We start from the raw sequence: 20,811 nt of genomic DNA, 5'->3' as shown, positions 1-20,811 counted from the left end.
AAATACGACATTCTATTTGTTAAAAAAACTCAATTTCGCATGACATTAGATGAATTTAGATATTATATCCACTGTTAGCCTTCAAGATAAGACTTATCCCAAAACTTAGCTCTTTCTCACATAATTGTCATCTTTCATAGCGTGTTCCCTTTTACTTTTCAAACTTGTAAGAACCTATTTCTGTATTTTTCTAGAAAACAAAACGCCGTACAAGTTTCTATACGTGGTAAGCCCACGGAAAATGCCGACTTTTGGACCGTCATATTTTAGTTGCCACTAACTACCACTTTCTGCTCCCCTTCCCCCCACATTCCCCAGCTCACAAACTAATGTTCCATATAAATATCCCATTCTTCTTCTTCCTTCATACTCATATCATTTGTTGTTTTTCAAGACCTTTGACCATAAAAATTTCCCAAGTTTTCTTTGTTTCAAGTTCAACCCTTTTCACAACTTATCCTACTTACATCTCAAACTATATATCTTGAACAAGAAAGAGTAGTCTAAACTTGGTTGTTAGCATGTGTACTATGGAATCAATTTCTGTACCTAGTGCTGAAAACAAGTCTGTTTTCTCAAGATTAAGGAAGAGGTTTTCACTCAAAAAGGCAACGACAACAACAACAACTATTACTACTGATCGGCTTTCGATGAGTAGTAGTAGCAGAAGCAATAATAGTGGCGAGTTAGAGAGGGTATTTACGTACTTTGACGAGAACGGAGACGGCAAGGTTTCACCCGTTGAGCTAAGGAGGTGTATGAAGGCGGTAGGAGGCGAACTGACGGTGGAGGAGGCGGAAATGGCGGTGAGGTTATCGGATTCCGACGGGGATGGATTGTTGGGGTTGGAGGATTTTACAAAGCTAATGGAAGGAATGGAAGAGGAGAGGAATAAAGAGAGTGAGTTGATAGGAGCATTTGGAATGTATGAAATGGAAGGGAGTGGCTACATTACTCCTACGAGCTTGAAGCGGATGTTGAGTCGACTCGGTGAGTCAACCTCCATTGACAACTGTAAGGTTATGATTCAGAGGTTTGATATCAATGGAGATGGAGTTCTCAGCTTTGATGAGTTCAAAGCTATGATGACAACTTAACAAGAATTTAAAATACACAAATATACTTTTTGTATATGTTCATAATTCTTTGGCCTTGTTTCTTAATTAATAGAAGGATAAAATGATTCTTGAGCTCAAAATATAATTCTGATGAATGGTTTTCCGTTGTTACTTATACTTCCATAGATTCATTTTCATAACTTGTAATACCAAGGGGCCTCTAATCTCGCAAAGGATTAAGCGGTCGTTGCAAATATAATCCGGCCTAAAAGTTCGAAGTCGAATCCCAAATAGAACTAATACTTAGCTACAACTGTTCAATATTGCTAAAAAAATACAAGTTCAAATAATTTTTTAGCTATAAAGATTGTAATTTTTTTTATTTTAAACTAATTAATAACAAATACTAAAAGCACTAAAATTATCAACTAACAAGACTAAGGGTTGGAGACAAGATTAAGGAGGCTTAAAGTTATGATTTTTCCAATTGTCGGAATCCTTCCCGCTATCTCTCCTATAATATCGCCTAAGTATTCTCTACCGATCGTGAGTACTTCGGGTGTCGTAATTCTCTTCCGAGCAGCTACCACAATTTACTAGACGTATTCTTCCGAACTATGCTAGCTGACAGTTCACCGCTCACTAAGATCACACCAAGGTTTCGTTATTTCTAATCCCACATTTAAACCCTCCGTATTGATTCCTCATATACGTTAGGAGTGATATTATTCAACAACTACCTAATTGTGTACCATTTTCCAAGCAATACACACTAAATAGGCACAATCAATTGATGACCATTAGATCAACAACAATAAACATATAGTTGAACAAGTAGAAAAATCCAACGGTTCAATTATATAAAAATATAACAAGAATTTATCCAACAAAAAGTTTCATCAAAATCTGAGATAACACATTAGCTATTCATAATAGTATGTAAAACTAAAATACTAAAATTCATAACCAATAATGAAAAATTAGAAGAAGACAGTGAAACATTCGTAGAAGAATTCTCCACTTTGCTCCTAGTGTGTTCTTGCCTTCTTAGGTCGAATCCCCTCTCAAAAATGTCCAACCTCCTTCTTAGACATATTTAGGGAGTATTTATAGGCTAAGATAGAAGTCTGCAAGTCCAAAATTGATTAGGAAATAATTTATTCGCGGACTGGGGACCCGGCCTTAAGCCAAGTTGAGCTCGTCTTAATAAGCCAGGCGGGGCGAGGTCTATAGCGAGGAGCAGCGTGCTATAGAGCTGGCGATGCTTGGCTTGCACTATGCTTGGGTACTTCGTGTGTTGTTATGCTATTTTCTTGTATTTTTGCTCTCTTTTCGTGCAACCTTCACTCGTCTTTGTCTTTCGATGCTCCTACACATAAAATAATATAATTTAGCTCAAATATCATACAATTAACCACTAAAGTAACAATATATAAGGCGAGTAATGTACTAAAAATATAGAATTATGGCCAAACATCATCCTCCAACTTTGTGTTATCCCATTTTTGAAGCTTTTATTTTTACTTGGTGGCTTAGCTAACATATGCGCATTTTTATCTTGACATACTCTTATAAATATATTGCTAGCATGCGATTCTTGTTCTGTATTTAAAAGTACGTGGACAGCTTAAATTATACCAATATTAATACTTTAGAACTTAATATTGGAAACCAAATATATTTCATATTATATAAAGATTTACAAAAAAAACAAAGGATAAATGTTGCGTTATTATTTATATAAAGAATAAATTAGCCATGCGCCCTTTGTCTAGCCGTTATCCTAAGCACCTGCGAATGCATAGGAGTATACAGATAATAATTGACTTCAAAGATGTCAATGGTATAACGTTGAGATCAAATCACATGAATTTCCAAGTCATAGGAGTTGGAAGTATGAAAATGGGTTCCTGTCAATCAATTATTTAACATGGTACATGTGATTTGCCTTATAATTACACACATCAAAATTAGTCAACATTCAAGTTCTATGTATTCAACTTTTAGAGTTACTAGCATTAAACCTAATGTAATTTTAAAGTTATAAGTTCATATTTACCGTTACTTACGATTTTAAGGAAATTTATACATAAAATTATAATTCGCATCAAAAGTACTGAGTTCAGATGAACCCGTATTATGCGTTCACCCGATCAACTGGAAATTACTCATCAAAGTTTGAGGAATATTTCTACAGGAAAATGATAATGTGTAGTCACTCTCAAAATAATAGTAAAAAAATATATGTATATATATATATATATGTGTGTGTGTGTGTGTGTGTGTTATATACAAAAAAATATACTAAACTTTAAACACTTTTACGGCTATCAAATATAAATATTTTGACCGTGGACTAAAATTGATTTTTGCCCTATTTCTACTCATTCCACTCAACCCAAGTTCCTCGTACCGGTACGCCCGAACAAAAACTCAAAATGTAGTATATTTTTCAAAAGAAAAATAGAAAAAAAAAACAGTAGATATGCGTTAAATAGATAAAACTAGAAATGAAAAAGAATCTACATACAGATAACTAAACGTTAAGACCATTAAACTTTTTGTTACATAGAAGACATGTCATAGTTCAAAATTCTCCTGTCTCACCTCACTCCTTAGACCAAAAAGAATGGTAAAAAGGTGCACTAATAAACAAGAAACAATATGCCCAATATAGTTTTTAGTTCAGCACCACTTACACCAAATATTATTAAAACAATAAACGAAATATGGTAAGGAAGAGATGCATAACAAATTCAATTTAATAAGAATATTCTATATTTAAAAGCCTCAATTTTGACTTCAAGATAAGGATTATCCCACATTGCAAAAACTTATTCTCGCATCATTGTCATCTTTCATAGCGTGTTGGTCGTTTACTTTTCAATCTTCTATATATTTTTGTATTTTTCCAGAAGCAAACGCCGTACAAGTTTCTATACGTGGTAAGCCCACGGAATATGCCGACTCCACTTTCTGCTTTCCTTCTTGTTCATTCTTCAGCCCAGTACATACTAATCTGTTTATTATAAATATCCCATTCTTCTTTCTTCATCCCACATATCCTTTGTTGTTTTTCAAGTGCTTTTTAACTAAAAATTTCCCAAGTTTTCTTTGTTTCAAGTTCAACCCTTTTCACAACTTACTACTCGTATTCTTACTTACATCTCAAACAATCTTGAAATATAAGAGAGTCTAAAAAAACGTGGTTGTTAGCATGTGTACTACTAAGTAAATTTTTGTACCTAGTGCTGAAAATAAGTCAACATTCTCAAGATTAAGGAAGAGGTTTTCACTCAAAAAGGCAACGACGATGACAACAACAACAACTATTACTACTGATTGTCTTTCGATGAGTAGTAGTAGCAAAAGTAATAATAGTGGCGAGTTAGAGAGGGTATTTACATACTTTGACGAGAATGGAGATGGAAAAGTGTCACCGGCTGAGCTCAGGAGGTGTGTGAAGGCGGTAGGAGGCGAACTGACGGTGGAGGAGGCGGAGATGGCGGTGAGGCTATCGGATTCCGACGGGGATGGATTGTTGGGTTTGGAGGATTTTACAAAACTAATGGAAGGAATGGAAGAGGAGAGAAATAAGGAGAGTGAATTGATAGGAGCATTTGGAATGTATGAAATGGAGGGGAGTGGCTACATTACTCCTAAGAGCTTGAAGATGATGTTGAGTCGACTCGGTGAGTCAACTTCCATTGATAATTGCAAGGCTATGATACGGAGGTTTGATATCAACGGAGATGGAGTTCTCAGCTTTGATGAATTCAGAGTTATGATGACAACTTAGAAGAGTTCAGAGAGAAATATTTGTGTACATAATATGATTCTTGAGCTCAAATAATTCTGATTAATGTTTTTCATTTTGTAGATTCATAATTGAAAAGAATTTCTTGGTTGCACAATTTCACAATTTAACTTAGTGGTCTTAACTAATTCTACTTTCAACTTTCAACTTTTGCTGGAAACAGATGCTTACTTCTGCCTCCATAGACTAGAAAAAAATGTCTCCTACAATGGTAGGCTGGCGCTTTGGTCAGACTATCATAGAGAAAGTTGCCCGGATATAATTGGTTTTGACTGTGGGGAGAAAGGGGGTTATTAACTTCAAAATAAAGAAGGAATTGACCATTAAGGAGAAACTAATTTACTGGAAAGCAAAAGGGATTATTCAAGCTTTAAACAGAAAACTTAAAACTTGAATTCAATTAGGCATGATCAAGTTTAAGATAACAGCATTCTAAATTTCAGATCTAGAAAAGATTATATGCGTGAATTGGTAGGCTGGAACCTCTAGGGAAAGAGGAGAGAGGTAGACGGATGAGGTTGGAAATCCAAGCTACTTAATGATGCTAAGTTTTGCTAAAGGAACTAAGATTTGTACAAACTAGCTACAACAAATCGAGGTAATATTCGAATTATTATCATAATGGAAGTCAAAAAAGAAATGGAAGTCAAAATCCAGAGATATACTTTGGAAACACAAAAGGAAAGAGATATTACTTTCTTTTCAGATTTCTCACATGCCAAAATTTGATTGAATTTTCATAAGTTATTCACAATCATAATAGTTTGTTATACATCACACGGTTTGCTAGAGGAGAAATTATATTGACAATACATTAGGGCAGCATGCAACTGAGAGAAGACGCTAGTTGACAGTTAAACAGGCAAATTAACTGTCACCCAAACTATCAATTCCAAGCAACGGGTTCAGCTCTAGCACTGACCTTCGTATATCATGTAGATCCTCCTCTACCTTGTCGGAGAAAGAGCATGATTGGCATGACAATGCATTCAGCAACTGACTTTTTCTGGTCGTGGCACGAGCTTTAGCTCTTTGTAAATCTTCTATTTTTTTCATTTCCAAGTGCAATGCTTCATCCAGAATCTGCAACTCTTCCTCCTTCAACGAGGCTTCGAACATACTTTCATGGTACTCAAGAATCATGCTCTCAAACTCATGCTTCCCGTCCTCTTTCATTTCCAAGATCATCTCCTTCTCCCGGATGACACTTTGAAGCTTGTTACCCATCTCCTCTACCAACTGCAAACCATTCTGTATCTCCTTTTCAATAGCCTCAATTTCACTCTCCGACTTCAGCATTTTCACGTTCAACTCTTCAGTTTCCTTTTTTTTCATCCCCAAATTTTCCCTAGTCTGCTTTATTTGATTTTGTATCTTTGTTTTTTCTTCCTCAGACTTAAGTAATTCAGTAGCTTTGCCACTCAGCTGCCAATTCCTTTCTGGCAATTGGATATCAGGTTTCTCAATGTTATCTATGGCAAAGAGAACCCTGTCACTTTCCAGCCTTCTGTTCTCCTCTTCCAATCTTGATTTCAAGTCTGCTAGGATGTTTCTTAATTCAGATTCGGACTGTTTAGTCTGCATCTGAGCATCGAGGAGCTCAGCTTTAGATGCTTGAAGATGAGCCAGTTTTGCTCTCTTTTGGTTGAGACCAGCATTTGAAGCATCTAATCTTGCTCTTGCTTGAGCTTCCCGTTGTTCAAAGAAGCAAACTGATGAGGAAAAGCTTGATAGTGAGCATCTTAGCGCTGATAGCTTTTTATCGAGCAAAACTTTCTTTTCAAGCATTTGTGAAGACTGAAGCTTGAACGACGTGCATTCTTGTTTTTTCACTTCAATACTCTCTGCGAGTTTGTCAATTTCTCCCGTAAACTCATCAACCTCGACAATTGCCCTCTCTAGTGAACCAAACATGCTTATGGTGTTAGCAGATTTTAGAAGCTTTTCCTGTGCTTCTTCAAGCTTCTTCCTCACCAGACTTAGATCTTCTGGTACATGTTTCCGCAAAACATTTGATGACTGATCTTCCATCTCAACATCCTGCTTCAGGGAGGCACAAGGATCCTCGGGAAGCTCATCATATACTACAGTTTCTGCAGTTGATTCAGGAAAACTAGTTTCCAACATCATGTAATCAGCTTTGCCCAAAGTTTCAAAAGTATTCTCTTCATTTGGTTCTGAAGGTTTATTCATTATCATCTCTGTAGTCTTGTAGCAGGATAGTTCTTCTGAGTCAGAAATATTGCTTTTCCCTGGAAGAAAAGAACATTGACTGTATTCATCATGTACATCTACCTCGTGCAAGCCAGCCTCCTCTAAAGTTTCTAAATCCCCTGATTGAACAGTGTCATCTAAAGAATGATTCTCTAAAGCATGTTCATCCCCTGATGGAACACTCTTTTGTTGGCAGTTCTGACCTCGATCATTCTCATTGTTCTTTTCTGCTACTGCTAGCTCATACAGTTCAATCAGTCTGTTATTGTCCTCAATTAAGACTTTGAGCTTCATCCTCAGTTCATCATTTTCCTTAGACAAGGAAATTGCAGTTTCATGAGCTTCTGCTTCTCTTTGGCTTGCTGCTGCAATAGCATCAACAATTGTTTTTAGCTCCGCCTGATCACTGACAGCGATAGCGGGCATCTGATAATTTGCAGCAGAAGGCAGCTCATTTTGACCCTTCTTTGATTCTTCCACCAGAACTGCTTTAGAGGATCTCTCAAATTCTAGCTCTTTTTCCAAGTCATTCAATTGCCTGTATGAACAGTGAATAAATTTTGAAAACCAGTTTAAAGTCGACGAATCAAAATTAAGATTGAATATTCGATATTGAACAGGCTTGTTGAAGCAGATTATGTCTTTTTGAAGGGGATCCACCAATTATGAACACCCTAAGAGATGATGGAAAAAGATAAGAAACAGATCACATTACAAGAATTGCAGTGCTGCACCTTTCCAATTTTTCTTTCTCTTCAACACAAAAATCAAGTTTTCTATGCAGTGCGTCCAGTTCTGCTTGGTTTTGAATTGCCTGAAAATTAAATATATGTTGTTAGCAGACAAATTTAATGAATAACCTACAAAATAACCACTAAACTCATTTATACTATTTTAAGCTCGTTCATTTTTCAAGGTGAAAATATATATTACCTGGACACGGAGGAACTCATTCTCCTCATTGATTGATGTACTCCAAGGTGAAGCCGGCTAGTGTGGCAAAAGGAATTAAATAAAGCAAATATTTCAGCATGATAAAAACAATTGACAGTGCACACTCCATCCTAATTGACTGCAGCATTTTCTTTACTGGGATTTACCAAATGAATTTAGTCTCCACAATTTCATTCGGATTAAAAGTTTGTTTTACTTGCGAGAAGAAACATGGCCCAGCAATTAAAAAATGATAACCCCACTTTTCTTAATTGATACATTTTCAAAAAAAAAAAAAAAGGTACTAATTGCAGTATTTCTATTTGTTAGATAAAAGTAACTAGTGTCTCCAGTTATTGAGCACAAATGGTCCAGCGATTAAAACATAGATGTAAATATTACCTACTCTAGAGTATATTTCATACCTGACAAGATGTTAGCAGGTTCAAATCATTCTCAATATGCATCCCAAGCTCAGAACTTCCCTTCTGTAACACAAGTAGAAAATAAACTATAGTTTAACAGGGGTTGTACAAGCTGCTTCAACAAACAAATAAAAGGGAATTCCTTAGTGAAAATCCTAACTAAGTTTGGAGGACGACCTGAACGGATGCAGGACAAGATTCATGCATAAGTTTCCAGTCAAGTGCTTCTAGCAACTGCATATCAAAGAAAGAACCATTAGGCGCGCAAACAACTTTGGTATTTGACGGGGAAGATCCCAGACTCACCAGATGCTGATCAAGAACAAAAGAACTAAGATGGCAATTGCTAGGTACTTTAGTATGAACATGAGACTTACAGATGCAATATGTTGTTGTCTTTGGAATTAAAATGTGATGTTGTATGACTAAAGATCAGTTGTATATAACAAAAAAGAAAAGTAGAAGACAGGATGATCGTGTCTATTCTCATACTTGAAAAAAAAGATTGACTAATTGAATTTCTTAGAGGAAGCAGTCAGTTAACCTTATCCTGCAGCATCGCAATCTGTTCATTCATTCTTTCTCGCTCACCTTCCTCATAAAATGACTTCAATCTGCATTAGAAACAATGGAGATTATCAAACTAGTGAGACATGGACTACCTAACAACAACATACCCAGTGTATTCCCACAAGTGGGGTATGGGGAGAGTAGTGTATATACAGACCTTACCCTTACCCTATGGGGGTAGAGAGGTTGTTTCCAATAGACCCTCGGCTCAAGAAAAGCATTCAGACAAAGAAAGGAGCCAAGAAAAGCATTGCTAAGCAGGTAGACATGGACTACCTAATATAACTAAAAGATTTTTGTTTTATCTCCAAGATTCGGACAAAGAAAGGAGCCAAGTTGGAGGAGTGCATGTGCATCTACGATAACTAAAAGAGAACATAAATAACATGCCTTCCGATCTCTTCTTTTAGCTGTAAATTCTCCATGGCAAATCTTGTAACTTCTTGGTTGCGATCAACCTGATTCCGTAAGACCTCTATTTCCTTCAAATGCTCCTCTTTCTCCTTTAGCAAGTGCATCTCGGCAGATATCTTTCCTGAAGCAACTGATTCGAGCCTTTTTATTGAAGCTTCTCGAAACCTTAGTCTCATCTTCAAACCCTGTATCTCAGCTTCCCTTTGTTTGATCTGATTACCCACAACATTACAAAATTAGTTTCTCTATATAAAATTCAGATCATTTCATTCTGTATCTCTCTTTTTTTCATTTACTTTCCCAAGGTATATATCGGTATATCCTAATCAAACATAGCAAAGAGGAGACGGACTACCTAATATAACTAAAAGATTAATGTCCAAGAAATGGATTGTGTCCAAGAAAAGTATTCCAGATAAACAATAAGGATAGATTTGTCAATTAAGTCCTATTTGTGTTTATGTATTCCACAGTTCTGAATTAGATGTTTGCTTGGACCCTCTGGCCTCATTGTAAGACCTTTTGACACCTACGAATATATAAAATGGCAACTCAAGTAATGAAAACCTCCGTAAAACATACCAGCTGCATCGCTGCCTGATTTTCAGCAGTTAATGCTTGTAATGCGATGTCTTTATCCTTCTCCCTCCTAAAAGCTCCAATAAGGGCAACTTCATAGTCTTTTTTCTGAAATTACAAGAGACTTAACCCCTCAGTGCAAATAATGGAAGAGATTTTTCCTCATTGCCAAGTTAAGATATACCTACCTTAGACATCCGTTTATCTGATGTAAGCGGACTAGATAATCCATGAAGCCCTTCCCATCTAACAGTTGCAGGCGATCCTGGAAAAGCAACAGTCCAAGCATCATTTTCATGGTTTTCAGCTCCTCCATCAACCTTACTCCTAAGATGTGCTACTTCTTTCTGAAAGGTAAAATAAAGTTATTAGGCACATCAACATTTAGAATATGGCCATTAAGAGCACAGATCATTGGAAAAACTTTTATAATCCCTATCATATTACTGCTGTACCGGAAAAGCATATGACAAGACATATTGTGATTGGTGACTAAATCAAAAGCAGCAGTGCCTATACTTCTGCCATAAAATAGACATATAACTTTCACCAGTATAAGAAACTAAATCTGAAAATTATTAACACAGAAGGGGAACACTAACATGCATATTCAATTTTACTTCTAAGATACATAATGGATAAAAGCCAGAAGGTTATGCAAGTTATTCAAGGGAGTTCTGTCTGCCTATGTGAAGTAAAACCTCATTATATCACAAAATCCTTTCAGCGAATACCAGCCAACATCAGCACCTAGTGGCATAAACAGCTATCATGTCACACACGAACACATCTCAAAGAATGTCGTGGGACATGCACAAGATATTATTCGTATGCCTAGACTTCTGGTATTACTTGTTGCCTTCGCTTCGGTTTTCTAATTGCACTACTTAGTGATAGTTTGTGTCTTTGCTTGGTTTGCTTGTCATCGCCCCTTCCCTTTATTTTTCCTAAGCCGAGGGTCTACCGGAAACAACCTCTTTGCCTTCTTAAAGCTGGGGTAAGGTCTACGTACACACTACCCTCCCCAGACCCCACTTGTGGGAATACACGGGGCTTGTTATTATTGTTGTATCATTGTCATTTGTCAATCAATTAAACTCCTGGTTGTCATTTGTCCATCAATCAAGGTTTTCTCTCAGGATTTGTATAAATTACCGAGGTGCAAAATTCTCTTGGTCTCATGTTCTTCTTCCTTTTGGAATTTGGAGGGTTTTCTCTTTTCCTTTTTTTTCCTTTTGGGCAGGGGGGGTGGATTTCAAGCTGCTTGAATCAAGAGAAAAAAATAAGAACGTTGAAAATATACCTTCAGATTTTGAATCTGTATCCTCATTGCAAGAACGTCTCCAGAAGCATCTTCATTTACGACAGCCTGGGAAAGTAAATAGTTATCAGGGAAAAAAGGAAAATGGTTGAGCCTTTATCGATTATAGAGAAGTAAGAACTAAAAGCACATATCTTCATCAATGTCGTAAAAGTAAGATTATTGAAAACTCCTACGCAGAGAATGAGAAAACAAAATGTCTTTGCATCAAGAAAGTAATCTGTTCCCCTATAACTTGTAGCATCTCATAGACTATGAACCTAAATTTCTAATACTATGCATAAGGTACTTGAATTGCAGTATCGCACACGTTAGATAAAGTGGCATATCGAGGATACTAGCATTTAACTTTCAAATATTCTCTTGCTGATAGCTGCATGTTTATTACTTTATTTAAATACCAAATGAAAAAGAAAATTCTCTTATTAGGTGATTTCATAGGGGGGAAGAAATTGAAAGCACATATGATCAGGTTATTTGCTTGTGAAATGACCATAAGAAAGCCACCAGTGTCCAAGAGTAGCATACATGATTTTTGATGAATTTGGCACGTTGAGCAAACTTCAATGTGCTTAGAGTCTCCAATGAACAGCTGCAAGAATCAATCATGTGTTATAGATTATAAAATCACTTGCTTAAAAATTACAACACTTAGTAGGGTTTTGATCTTAAGTACATACCAGCTGGAAGGACTAATATTTGCAATTATACATGTTTTTGCATTCCCTCCCAATGAATCCTGAAAAGAAGGAAGAAATATAAAGTCAATTCAACAGAAAACTTTTAGATATTCTGCAGTAGGTCCAAAAAATGTAGCAGGAAGACAATCTTATGTTTTCCATGTTAAGAAAATATGAAGGCTAGAAAAGGTTACTTTCACTTAAACTACTAGCCTAAAAGCAGAGAAAATGCAAATGAATCACGTTCTTAAGTTACAGCTCCTCATAACAAAAATATAAAAGTAAAATCTCTTTGAGTGTCGAACAGTAAGAAAACTATGTTACAGCTCCTCATAACAAAAACATATTAAAAATGAGAATATTTCTGGACTAACTGAATCAATTAGATGTATTCTTTCAAGCAGATTAACTCATAGAGAAAACAATTGATTTTCCTTTGAAAGCTAAAATAAACCTATTCACCTGGAGTAGAAATGTGAGCTTTGAATCTCGGTAAGGAACATGTTGTGACTTTCCATTAGATATGCTGACCAAGTTCATAATCACTAATCTGCACATCAGAGAACCAGATCGGTAGTGTACTTGTAGAAAGACAAAACAAGAACAGAAGAACCATAAATGATTAGGATTAAAACATGATATTTACCCCAATGTTGAAAGAGATTTGTTGATGTTAGTAGCTTCCTTTAGACGTTCACCTTCAGCTCCTGAGCTTTTCTGCCTGTGATTTAACAAGTGCAGTTAGAAGAAAGTTTCGACATCAATTATCTTCTCCGTTTTTCAGAATTATTCTCCTTTTTACCTTTCAGAGCCTGCCAAATCGACAAGGTTAAGACGAGCAAACCGGTGGTGAGTTACTCCTTGAGATTCCCACTGCAGATCAGTAATGTGTAAATTTATGTACCGGTATGGAGGCATATGTATGAAAAGACTAATTCTGACGAGCTGAAGTTAAGATATTGCACTTACTTTGCTCTCTATCACACATGTAAAAACACTGTGTGAACGGCTACTAGCACGATTCATGTTGGTTGCAGCTACCTTTCTGTTTGCAGCACCCTGAAATGTAAAGAACATTATGAACGTCAAAACCATAACTAACAAGAAATTGGTGGTTTTACTTTTTGCGTGCAATTTATTTCATTTTATTTGTGCTTTTCTAGGTTAAATTAATAAAGGATAAGATTGTGTCACATTAATCTGGTATCAAAAGACAATCTGGCCTTACTCTAATGAAGCTTGGCCAAGTTTGGCTATAAGGAAGTTAGCTTCAACGCTTTGATCAAAAAATTAGAAGATGCCAAATTAGTGCACTCTGTATGCACTTTTTCACCTTGTCATGTATACATTTATGTACCCATCGATAAGTTTAAAGGAAAATTTAGGAAGTAAGACGAAGAAAGACAAAATGTTGCACAATTTGAGTTGTAGTATTACAGTATGTACCCATACTGTTATTTTTTATCATCAGTGCCCACAGAAATTAGTAGCTAAACTAACCTAAAAGTCATCAGTGACAGTCACAGATTAAGAAAACTAGGTCAAAACCAGATATGATATACTTCGTAGAATTCCCAAATACATTGTAAATATTACAGTAGCACCTTTTAGGCTTTTAGGAAAATCATACACAGATTTACTGATAGTGATAACAGTATTGATCATACAACTTCTATATTCAGTAACTAATGATAGGATTATAGCATGTTAAACCAGGAAACAATACAAACATCTCATCACTAGTTTAGCAAGATACCACACTTATTTATGGGAAAGTGAATGTGAATGGTTTGAAAAGCTACAGAAAAGATGGAAACAACTCTCTTCAGTATATAAACAAAAGACAGTATTTTAACTTTGGAACAAGCAATCTTTAACATTGCCAACAATTCACTTGCTAGTAACAAAGAAAAGATACAACCGGTCAACCGTCTCACCCTTCATGTTAAATATGTGCACATTTAGAAACATAATGATCAGTGGAAGTAACAACAACAAAAATTGTTAAAACTGGCTATTAAGGATGGTATTCTTGATCAGCTATTAGGAACTCATATTTCTATCTTCAAAATCTTCAGCCGTGCAGGTGAATTTGTAACCACCTCAAAAACTATCAACAGCTTCTTGTCCTCGGTCTTTAGTGGAGTTTATACCAGAGAATTCACAGCCAAAAATAATAATAATTGATTCACTTAGAAGTGAGGAATATACCTGAAGAAGCTGCTGCATCACATCTCGAGCACTCGTAACTTCCACTTCTTTGAGATCTTCTACATGAATCCCCTTTTTAGTATCTTCCCTAATCTGTACAATACAAGAAAAATCTTCAGTTGTATTCTTCCATTTGGTAATGCAGTTTGCAACTTTTAGATCAAGCAATACATTCACTTTTGTTCAGGCAATTTGTTGGCTGCATTTAGAAATGAGGAATGAAATTATTATACTAGTTATATGTTGCAAGCCCAAAACACATTTATTAAGCATGGATTAGTCCTCATTTACACACCTAATTTAACGAACCATGGTGGAGTACTTATTATCAAGCAATACATTCACTTTTGTTCAGGCAATTTGTTGGCTGCATTTAGAAATGAGGAATGAAATTATTATACTAGTTATATGTTGCAAGCCCAAAACACATTTATTAAGCACGGATTAGTCCTCATTTACACACCTAATTTAACGAACCATGGTGGAGTACTTAGTTTAGCCTTCTGGAACAGGATTGCAAGCAATTAGCGGTTATCTTGCACTCAATAATTTCAAGGTCCTCAAAAAAGGGAGGACACTATTTCACCATGTTAAAAATGATGAATAATAGAAAACAATACATTGTCCCAGAAATGATTTCATGTTTATTTCGACAAGACTTCACTAAATTGCAAATTGGACGAAATGTTAGCAATTGAAATCAATACCTGCAAGTTGACTGAGGAAGGATCCAAAAGGTCAAGAATTTGCTCGTTATATATTTCTAAGAAAGAGCATCTACAAGTGAACCTTATATTTTCCTCCCTGCGTGCCTCCCTTTCCTGTACCAAAATACAGAAATGATCAACTTGAAATTAAAAAAATAAGATCAGCCTTATAATTGAAAACTGCATCCTAACTCTTCTATTCCAATCAAGAAGTCTTACATTAAATTAAGGCAAGAAGTGATCTAAGATACATCTATGTTACCCAAACCAACATATATAGAGGTACTTATTTTCCACAAGAAAACAGGAACAGTGAAAAGCAAAGAAACAAACACCTAGAAGTTGGACATATATGTATTCCACACTCATATCCACTACTTATACCCAGCATTGGGTGACAGTTGACCCATCCAGAGAAGATTGAAGTTTGTTGCCAATACTATATCAAAATCAAACCAACTTAGTTCCGAATTAAGTCAACTGTGGTACTGGTTCTCCACAATGCAGCGTATTGTATAAACTTTTGATGTTTTAACAGTATATGCCACATGCTTAATAGTTGTTCATTACTAATGCAAATATTCACACTTACCTTTTGAATTCTTGAAAACATGTACTCAAATACCCTAGGAGTCATCCCACAATCTGCACTATGTCTTCGGGTGCCTCCTTCAATATCTCCAAGCATGGTGTGTGTTTTTCCACTTCCAGTCTGTACAGGAAGACATAGGGTTGCTAAATACAAAACCAGTATAAAGTTCAAGTCTTCTTCACATTGCGATATGAAAATTGGAAAGTATTTCTGAAAGCAGATACTTGAAAGCTTAAGCTATTATTGAGCAACATACTTGTCCATAGGCAAACATACAACTATTGTAGCCTCCCACACAGTTTTCCACCATTGGTACTCCAGCAGCCTTAAAGAGCATCTCCTGTTAACCTAAAGATATGAGAACAGACCACATACATGACAAAGGAAAGACAATAATAATCAAGAAAAACAAACCTGAGTAACATTCTCATCAGCAACCATATCAAATGTAAAACGTGATTCTGGGTGTCCTGTCCAAGTGATGGTCTGAGAGCTTTCTTGTCTTACACATTTAGAATGCCCTTGTAAAGATATCTCAGAATTACTCAAGGGGCGTATTCTTATAATAACCTGCAGAAATCAGTCAAACAGAATAAACTTATCTCATGAGTAATTTAAGTTTTATCCCAATTCAGTAAGATATAACCAAAAACTACTGTATGGTCTACCAGGGAGATTGTTAGCAACTCACTATACAGCATTTTCAACCAATTCTTTTTCATTTATTTTCACTCCAAAGAATCACCTTTTTCTGTATTTCTCACTCCAAAATAATCACTTGATATGCTGTATTTTTTACACTATCAGTGTATTTTAACAAGTCATAGCAGGTTACTTACCATTTATTCTGGATTACAAATCAATGTTATTAAATAGATTTATCTATAATAATTACTACCTTTTAAGTAACCTGACCGTGTAAAAAGGCGCATAGAACTTAAACTCTTTTTTTAGAAACGAGCAAAAAAATGAAGGAAAAAAAACAGAATAATTACCTGGACATTGTGCTCTTTCCAGAATGAAGGATCTTCGCAGAACTCAAAGCTCCGGTTTTGAGACTCCAACATATCCTGGCTGTGGTAAGTGTCGATCCTGTCCTTAGCAGCTGATTTGAAGAGTCTGAGATTAGGAGTGCTCTTTACTGACGACAATGTCATTGAAGCCGGCGTGTCCATTGGAGTTGCTGTAGAAGAGTGATCTTGTTGTGACCTAAATCTGGACCTAATAGCGCTTGAATCTTCCGAAAATAACGGCATTTCTGAACTGTTAGGGTTTACAAATCGAGTTAGAGGAGATTTTGAGGGCAAAAGAATGGAGATTTCAAGGACCTTTTGGGGGATTGACGAAGAGTTAGCAGTGAGTACTAGAGGGAGAAGGGTTTCTGTAAAGGTATGGGGAATGGGGATTTGGGGTAGAGGAGAGAGAGGGGGGGGTATGGATTTTGAAATGTAGAGAGGAGGAGGAGACCGTTTGAGAGGAATTTGAAATTTTTGAACGGTAATATGGAGCCAATTTCTAGATAACCTCATAGTCAATAAACCCGACCCGACCCGCGTTTTGATTTTCTTTTCCCTTTTTGAGATATATCCCATTTTAATACTCCTAGTAGTAATATCGTTTGTAAAAATTACTATGCATTATTAATTGGGTGTTTGGTCAAAACAATTGGTCAGTTACGAATTATGTTGTTCATACGAATGATATACGTATAACTATGCAAGAATTTATATGTTATTTTAAAAAGAATAAAATGTGAAATGACAATACGTGTATAACATTATCTAGTTATGAGCACCTTAAATGACTTAAGTGCCCTTAATATAATGGTACGTATGTATAGTAAATTTCAAATGCATGGCTTTTATACTAAAACTTGTATTTCAAAATTTAAAAAACTTGAGAGCACAAATTCAATGTCACTCATTGATTTATTTATTTTTCTTTAAGAAAACAGGAAAGGATCTTAACTCAAAGGAAAGATTAATAAGAATAATTTTGTTTTCTTTCTCTTTTCTGAAATTCTGAAAAATATACAAAGCAACATATATATATATATATATATATATATATATATATATATATATATATATATATATATATATATATCCACTTTTGAAAAGTCAAAGAGGTGCTAGCTTGGCACCCTAGCATTAGCCCTTCTTCCAACGGTTACTTGATATTAGATTTCTTTGTTCAAATGATATTTAAAAGTACTAGACATGTAAATATAAGATATTTGTCTGATCTATATAAAACTCAATCATAGATGAAATTTTTGTTTATGTGGATGTATCATATTGTTCAACAAAATAAACTACTATTGCCGCCTTTTGAAATCACGCCGAGATAATAGAATCGATAAAGTAAATCGAAAATATGTTTTATTATGATCGATAAATCAACACATCCAAGAAATATGTGATCTTTTTTTTGAAAAGAGAAAAATATTGTTTGAAAAAGATGTTGCACGCATAGATCAAATGAAAAGAAGATACATTAAAGGAAACATAATAACAATTAAGTTTGCTAATTTGATAGATTTGTTCTCTAAGATATTGCTAACCTCAAAACTTGAGAAGTTGGTATACAAATTGGAACATGTCATCTTAATGAAATTATGTTTTCGTCAAGAAATGTATGCATTGTACTTTTTTTCCTTAATTAAGGAGTATTTTTATATATTAAAGTTTTGTCCTATTAAAGTTTTTAGTGAACTTTATAATGAGACAAGTGGTAATGCGTGTTAGTAATGATGTAACAATAACAACAAATTCAGTGGAATTCCACAAGTGAGATATGAGGAGGGTAATGTATACACAGACTTTAATTTTATCTTATGAAGGTGGAGAGACTGTTTCCGATAGACTCTCGGCTCAAGACCAATGAAAGAAAGCAATAACCAATTAATAGCAACAATAAGGTAAAAGGTAGCCGAAGCAAGTGGCAAAACATGTAATAATCAAGACCAAGGAATATGAGAAACAACTACCGGTAATAGTGAAGCACGGTGTAATAACAAGGAAATGGGAATAGAAAAAATATAAGACTAATGCTAATACTACCGGTAGGACAAGAAGCGTGTTAGTAATGATGTATATTTTTTTTTTTCCTTCGGTCAAACTTCTCCACACGATTTTTTTTTCTTCACAAAAACCATCATTGTGGATATCAAGGAAAGTTCTGAGATAAGTACTATTATTTGTGAAAATCCTTAAATTCTAAAGAATAACTCCTATCTCTTCATATTTATAATTGCTAATAGCCCTTATTTTCTGTTACTCCCAAATGGTTAGTAATTTATGAATCATGACACCATTTGGCATTCTGCTATGTAATCTTATAAATAGAAGTATTAGAAGTCATGTTTGACACACTTGAAAAGTAAAAAAGAAAAAATCTATCTTTTCTCTCAATATCTTATGATTTCTTCCTATATTTTCTTCTAGTTAATTGTATAAAAGGAGTAAATATATTTTTTTATTAATAAATATTACTCTGCCAGTGTAGACTCTGTTAGTTTTGCAGACAGGAACAACAAGACAAACACATAAAAACTAAAGGACCCCTTAATTTAAATTAAGGAAAATGGCCAGACCTGCACCTAACGTATCAATTCCAGTTTATAAATTCCCCTCGTTAACCTATTTTGCTATGAATGACCCTACAATTAAAAATCTAGTATAGTTGTGCCCTTAGTTCTTACGGCTTACTTACGATTTAAATAAATATTTTCTTAATTCCACGTGGCTATTTCTGACTGGCCATTAAATATGGCACACGCCAATTCGGATTTTAGCCCATCCATTACCCATCCAGATCGACCTGACCCAGTAAATATTCTTTTACCCACAAAACACCTGATGTTAGTTTATTTTCCATATATTTCATTACCAAATTACAGCAATTTCTCTCATCTCTCCTCTCCCATTTTTTAACTCGAAATCTTTGATAAATTTGAGTTCTTTTCTTTTTTGCTTCAAATGGCTGAATATTTCTTCTACTTCTTCTCGTGACCCAGGTGACGCTCGTGCTTGTTATTGCGGGCTGATAGCCAATTATTTTACTGCTACGATACTTATAAATGGTGATCATAGATTCTATAAATGTCCTTGTTACAAGACTAATGGTTGTCGTTATTGGGAATGACGAGATGAAGAAATTCTACCTCACGTATCAATATTTATCCACAAGCAAAAAATTACAGTGGATGTTGTTCGTCAATAAAGGAATAAGTTTAGGAAGATGGGAAAAGTTTATACTACGATAATATAGAGAAGTTGTTGTTTTGGTTAGTAGTATCCAAGTGTGGTGACCATAGGAATCTGCTGATCGTTGTGGCTTACAAAATTTGCAGATTGTTGTTCTCTTTGTGACTTGCAAGATGATGTAGAGAAGTTGTTTTGCTTAGTAGTGTCGAGATGTTATGATGTTTAATGCCTATTAGTGTTGGCATAATTGTTAAATGAAGAGAATTTGCAGGTTTTAGTTAGTTTAATGTATATATGTTTTAGTGTTAGTAGTTGAATTTGCACTTGTCTTTGTAATATATTTGGGTATTACTGTTTTCATTAAATTTGCAGTTTTCATTTCTTTTTTTATTGGTATGTTATGCTCATTGAAATCTAAAGTACTGCCACAAGAACCAACATCATGTTATGCATATTCGAACACAAACAACATCATCAATAGATAACAAGGCATTGTTATATGTAGCCAACAAAGATACTTATCAACCAATTGTCATAATGTACTTCACCCTAATATAAGCCCAACAAAAGATTTTTGAGATGAATCAATACAACAACTTTCACAACTGATTAACCACAAAAACAACAAAAATAAGTTTTGAATCAGTCATCACAAAAATAGAGTTTTGTTTCCTAAGTTTTAAAAGTCATTCGAACACAACAAACATTGCTAATGCTTGATCTTCTTAGCCTTCAATTTACCAACTTTTTTTCCTTTTCTGCCAATAATTGTCTTGATGTCATTGCTGCTTTGCCTTTCCAAGTGACTTTTCTTGGTGAATAGGGCAAGTTTATAGGCACACTGGCATCAGATTCATCACCCTTGAATACAATCTTCCTGGTACCAGTTGGCAATTGCCTATGCTTTTTCTTTTGAAGCATAGTCTTAGCTTCAGATATCACCTTAGGCCTCAAAACTGGATGTTTGTCTTCATCTTCAGATATTGCATCTCCATCTTCATAGTCATGGTCATCATCCAGAACTATTGATGGTGATGTTGGTGCCGATGGTGTGTTGGTGCTGCTGGTGTTTCACTGTGAGG

General features: G+C 35.2%; 2 protein-coding genes across 2 annotated transcripts; one reads left to right on the top strand and one right to left on the bottom strand.

The window, feature by feature from the left end:
- The first annotated feature begins 361 nt into the window (after nucleotides 1-361).
- Nucleotides 362-4,972, top strand: LOC107828446 (calcium-binding protein CML37-like). The gene is made up of 2 exons (XM_075221889.1): nucleotides 362-1,072; nucleotides 4,440-4,972. Exons 1-2 carry the CDS (start codon nucleotides 522-524, stop codon nucleotides 4,855-4,857), a joined length of 969 nt encoding a protein of 322 aa, XP_075077990.1. The 5' UTR covers nucleotides 362-521; the 3' UTR covers nucleotides 4,858-4,972.
- A 614-nt stretch (nucleotides 4,973-5,586) lies between these two features.
- LOC107761926 (kinesin-like protein KIN-12E) lies at nucleotides 5,587-16,990 on the bottom strand. Its single transcript, XM_075221888.1, has 22 exons — nucleotides 16,517-16,990; nucleotides 15,936-16,091; nucleotides 15,778-15,861; nucleotides 15,522-15,641; nucleotides 14,930-15,043; nucleotides 14,223-14,315; nucleotides 12,981-13,070; nucleotides 12,814-12,884; nucleotides 12,658-12,732; nucleotides 12,474-12,561; nucleotides 12,012-12,070; nucleotides 11,860-11,923; nucleotides 11,314-11,379; nucleotides 10,199-10,357; nucleotides 10,014-10,118; nucleotides 9,408-9,643; nucleotides 8,992-9,061; nucleotides 8,625-8,681; nucleotides 8,448-8,510; nucleotides 8,023-8,079; nucleotides 7,824-7,903; nucleotides 5,587-7,627 (listed from the first exon to the last, which is right to left on the bottom strand). The coding sequence occupies exons 1-22, from the start codon at nucleotides 16,775-16,777 to the stop codon at nucleotides 5,743-5,745; spliced, it is 4,053 nt and encodes a 1,350-aa protein (XP_075077989.1). The 5' UTR covers nucleotides 16,778-16,990; the 3' UTR covers nucleotides 5,587-5,742.
- Nucleotides 16,991-20,811: the final 3,821 nt, after the last annotated feature.

This window comes from Nicotiana tabacum, chromosome 9, assembly GCF_000715075.1.
Source record: "Nicotiana tabacum cultivar K326 chromosome 9, ASM71507v2, whole genome shotgun sequence".
NCBI lineage: Eukaryota > Viridiplantae > Streptophyta > Magnoliopsida > Solanales > Solanaceae > Nicotiana > Nicotiana tabacum.
The sequence above is the reverse complement of the archived record's forward strand: the minus strand, read 5'-3'. Positions and strand labels throughout refer to the sequence as shown.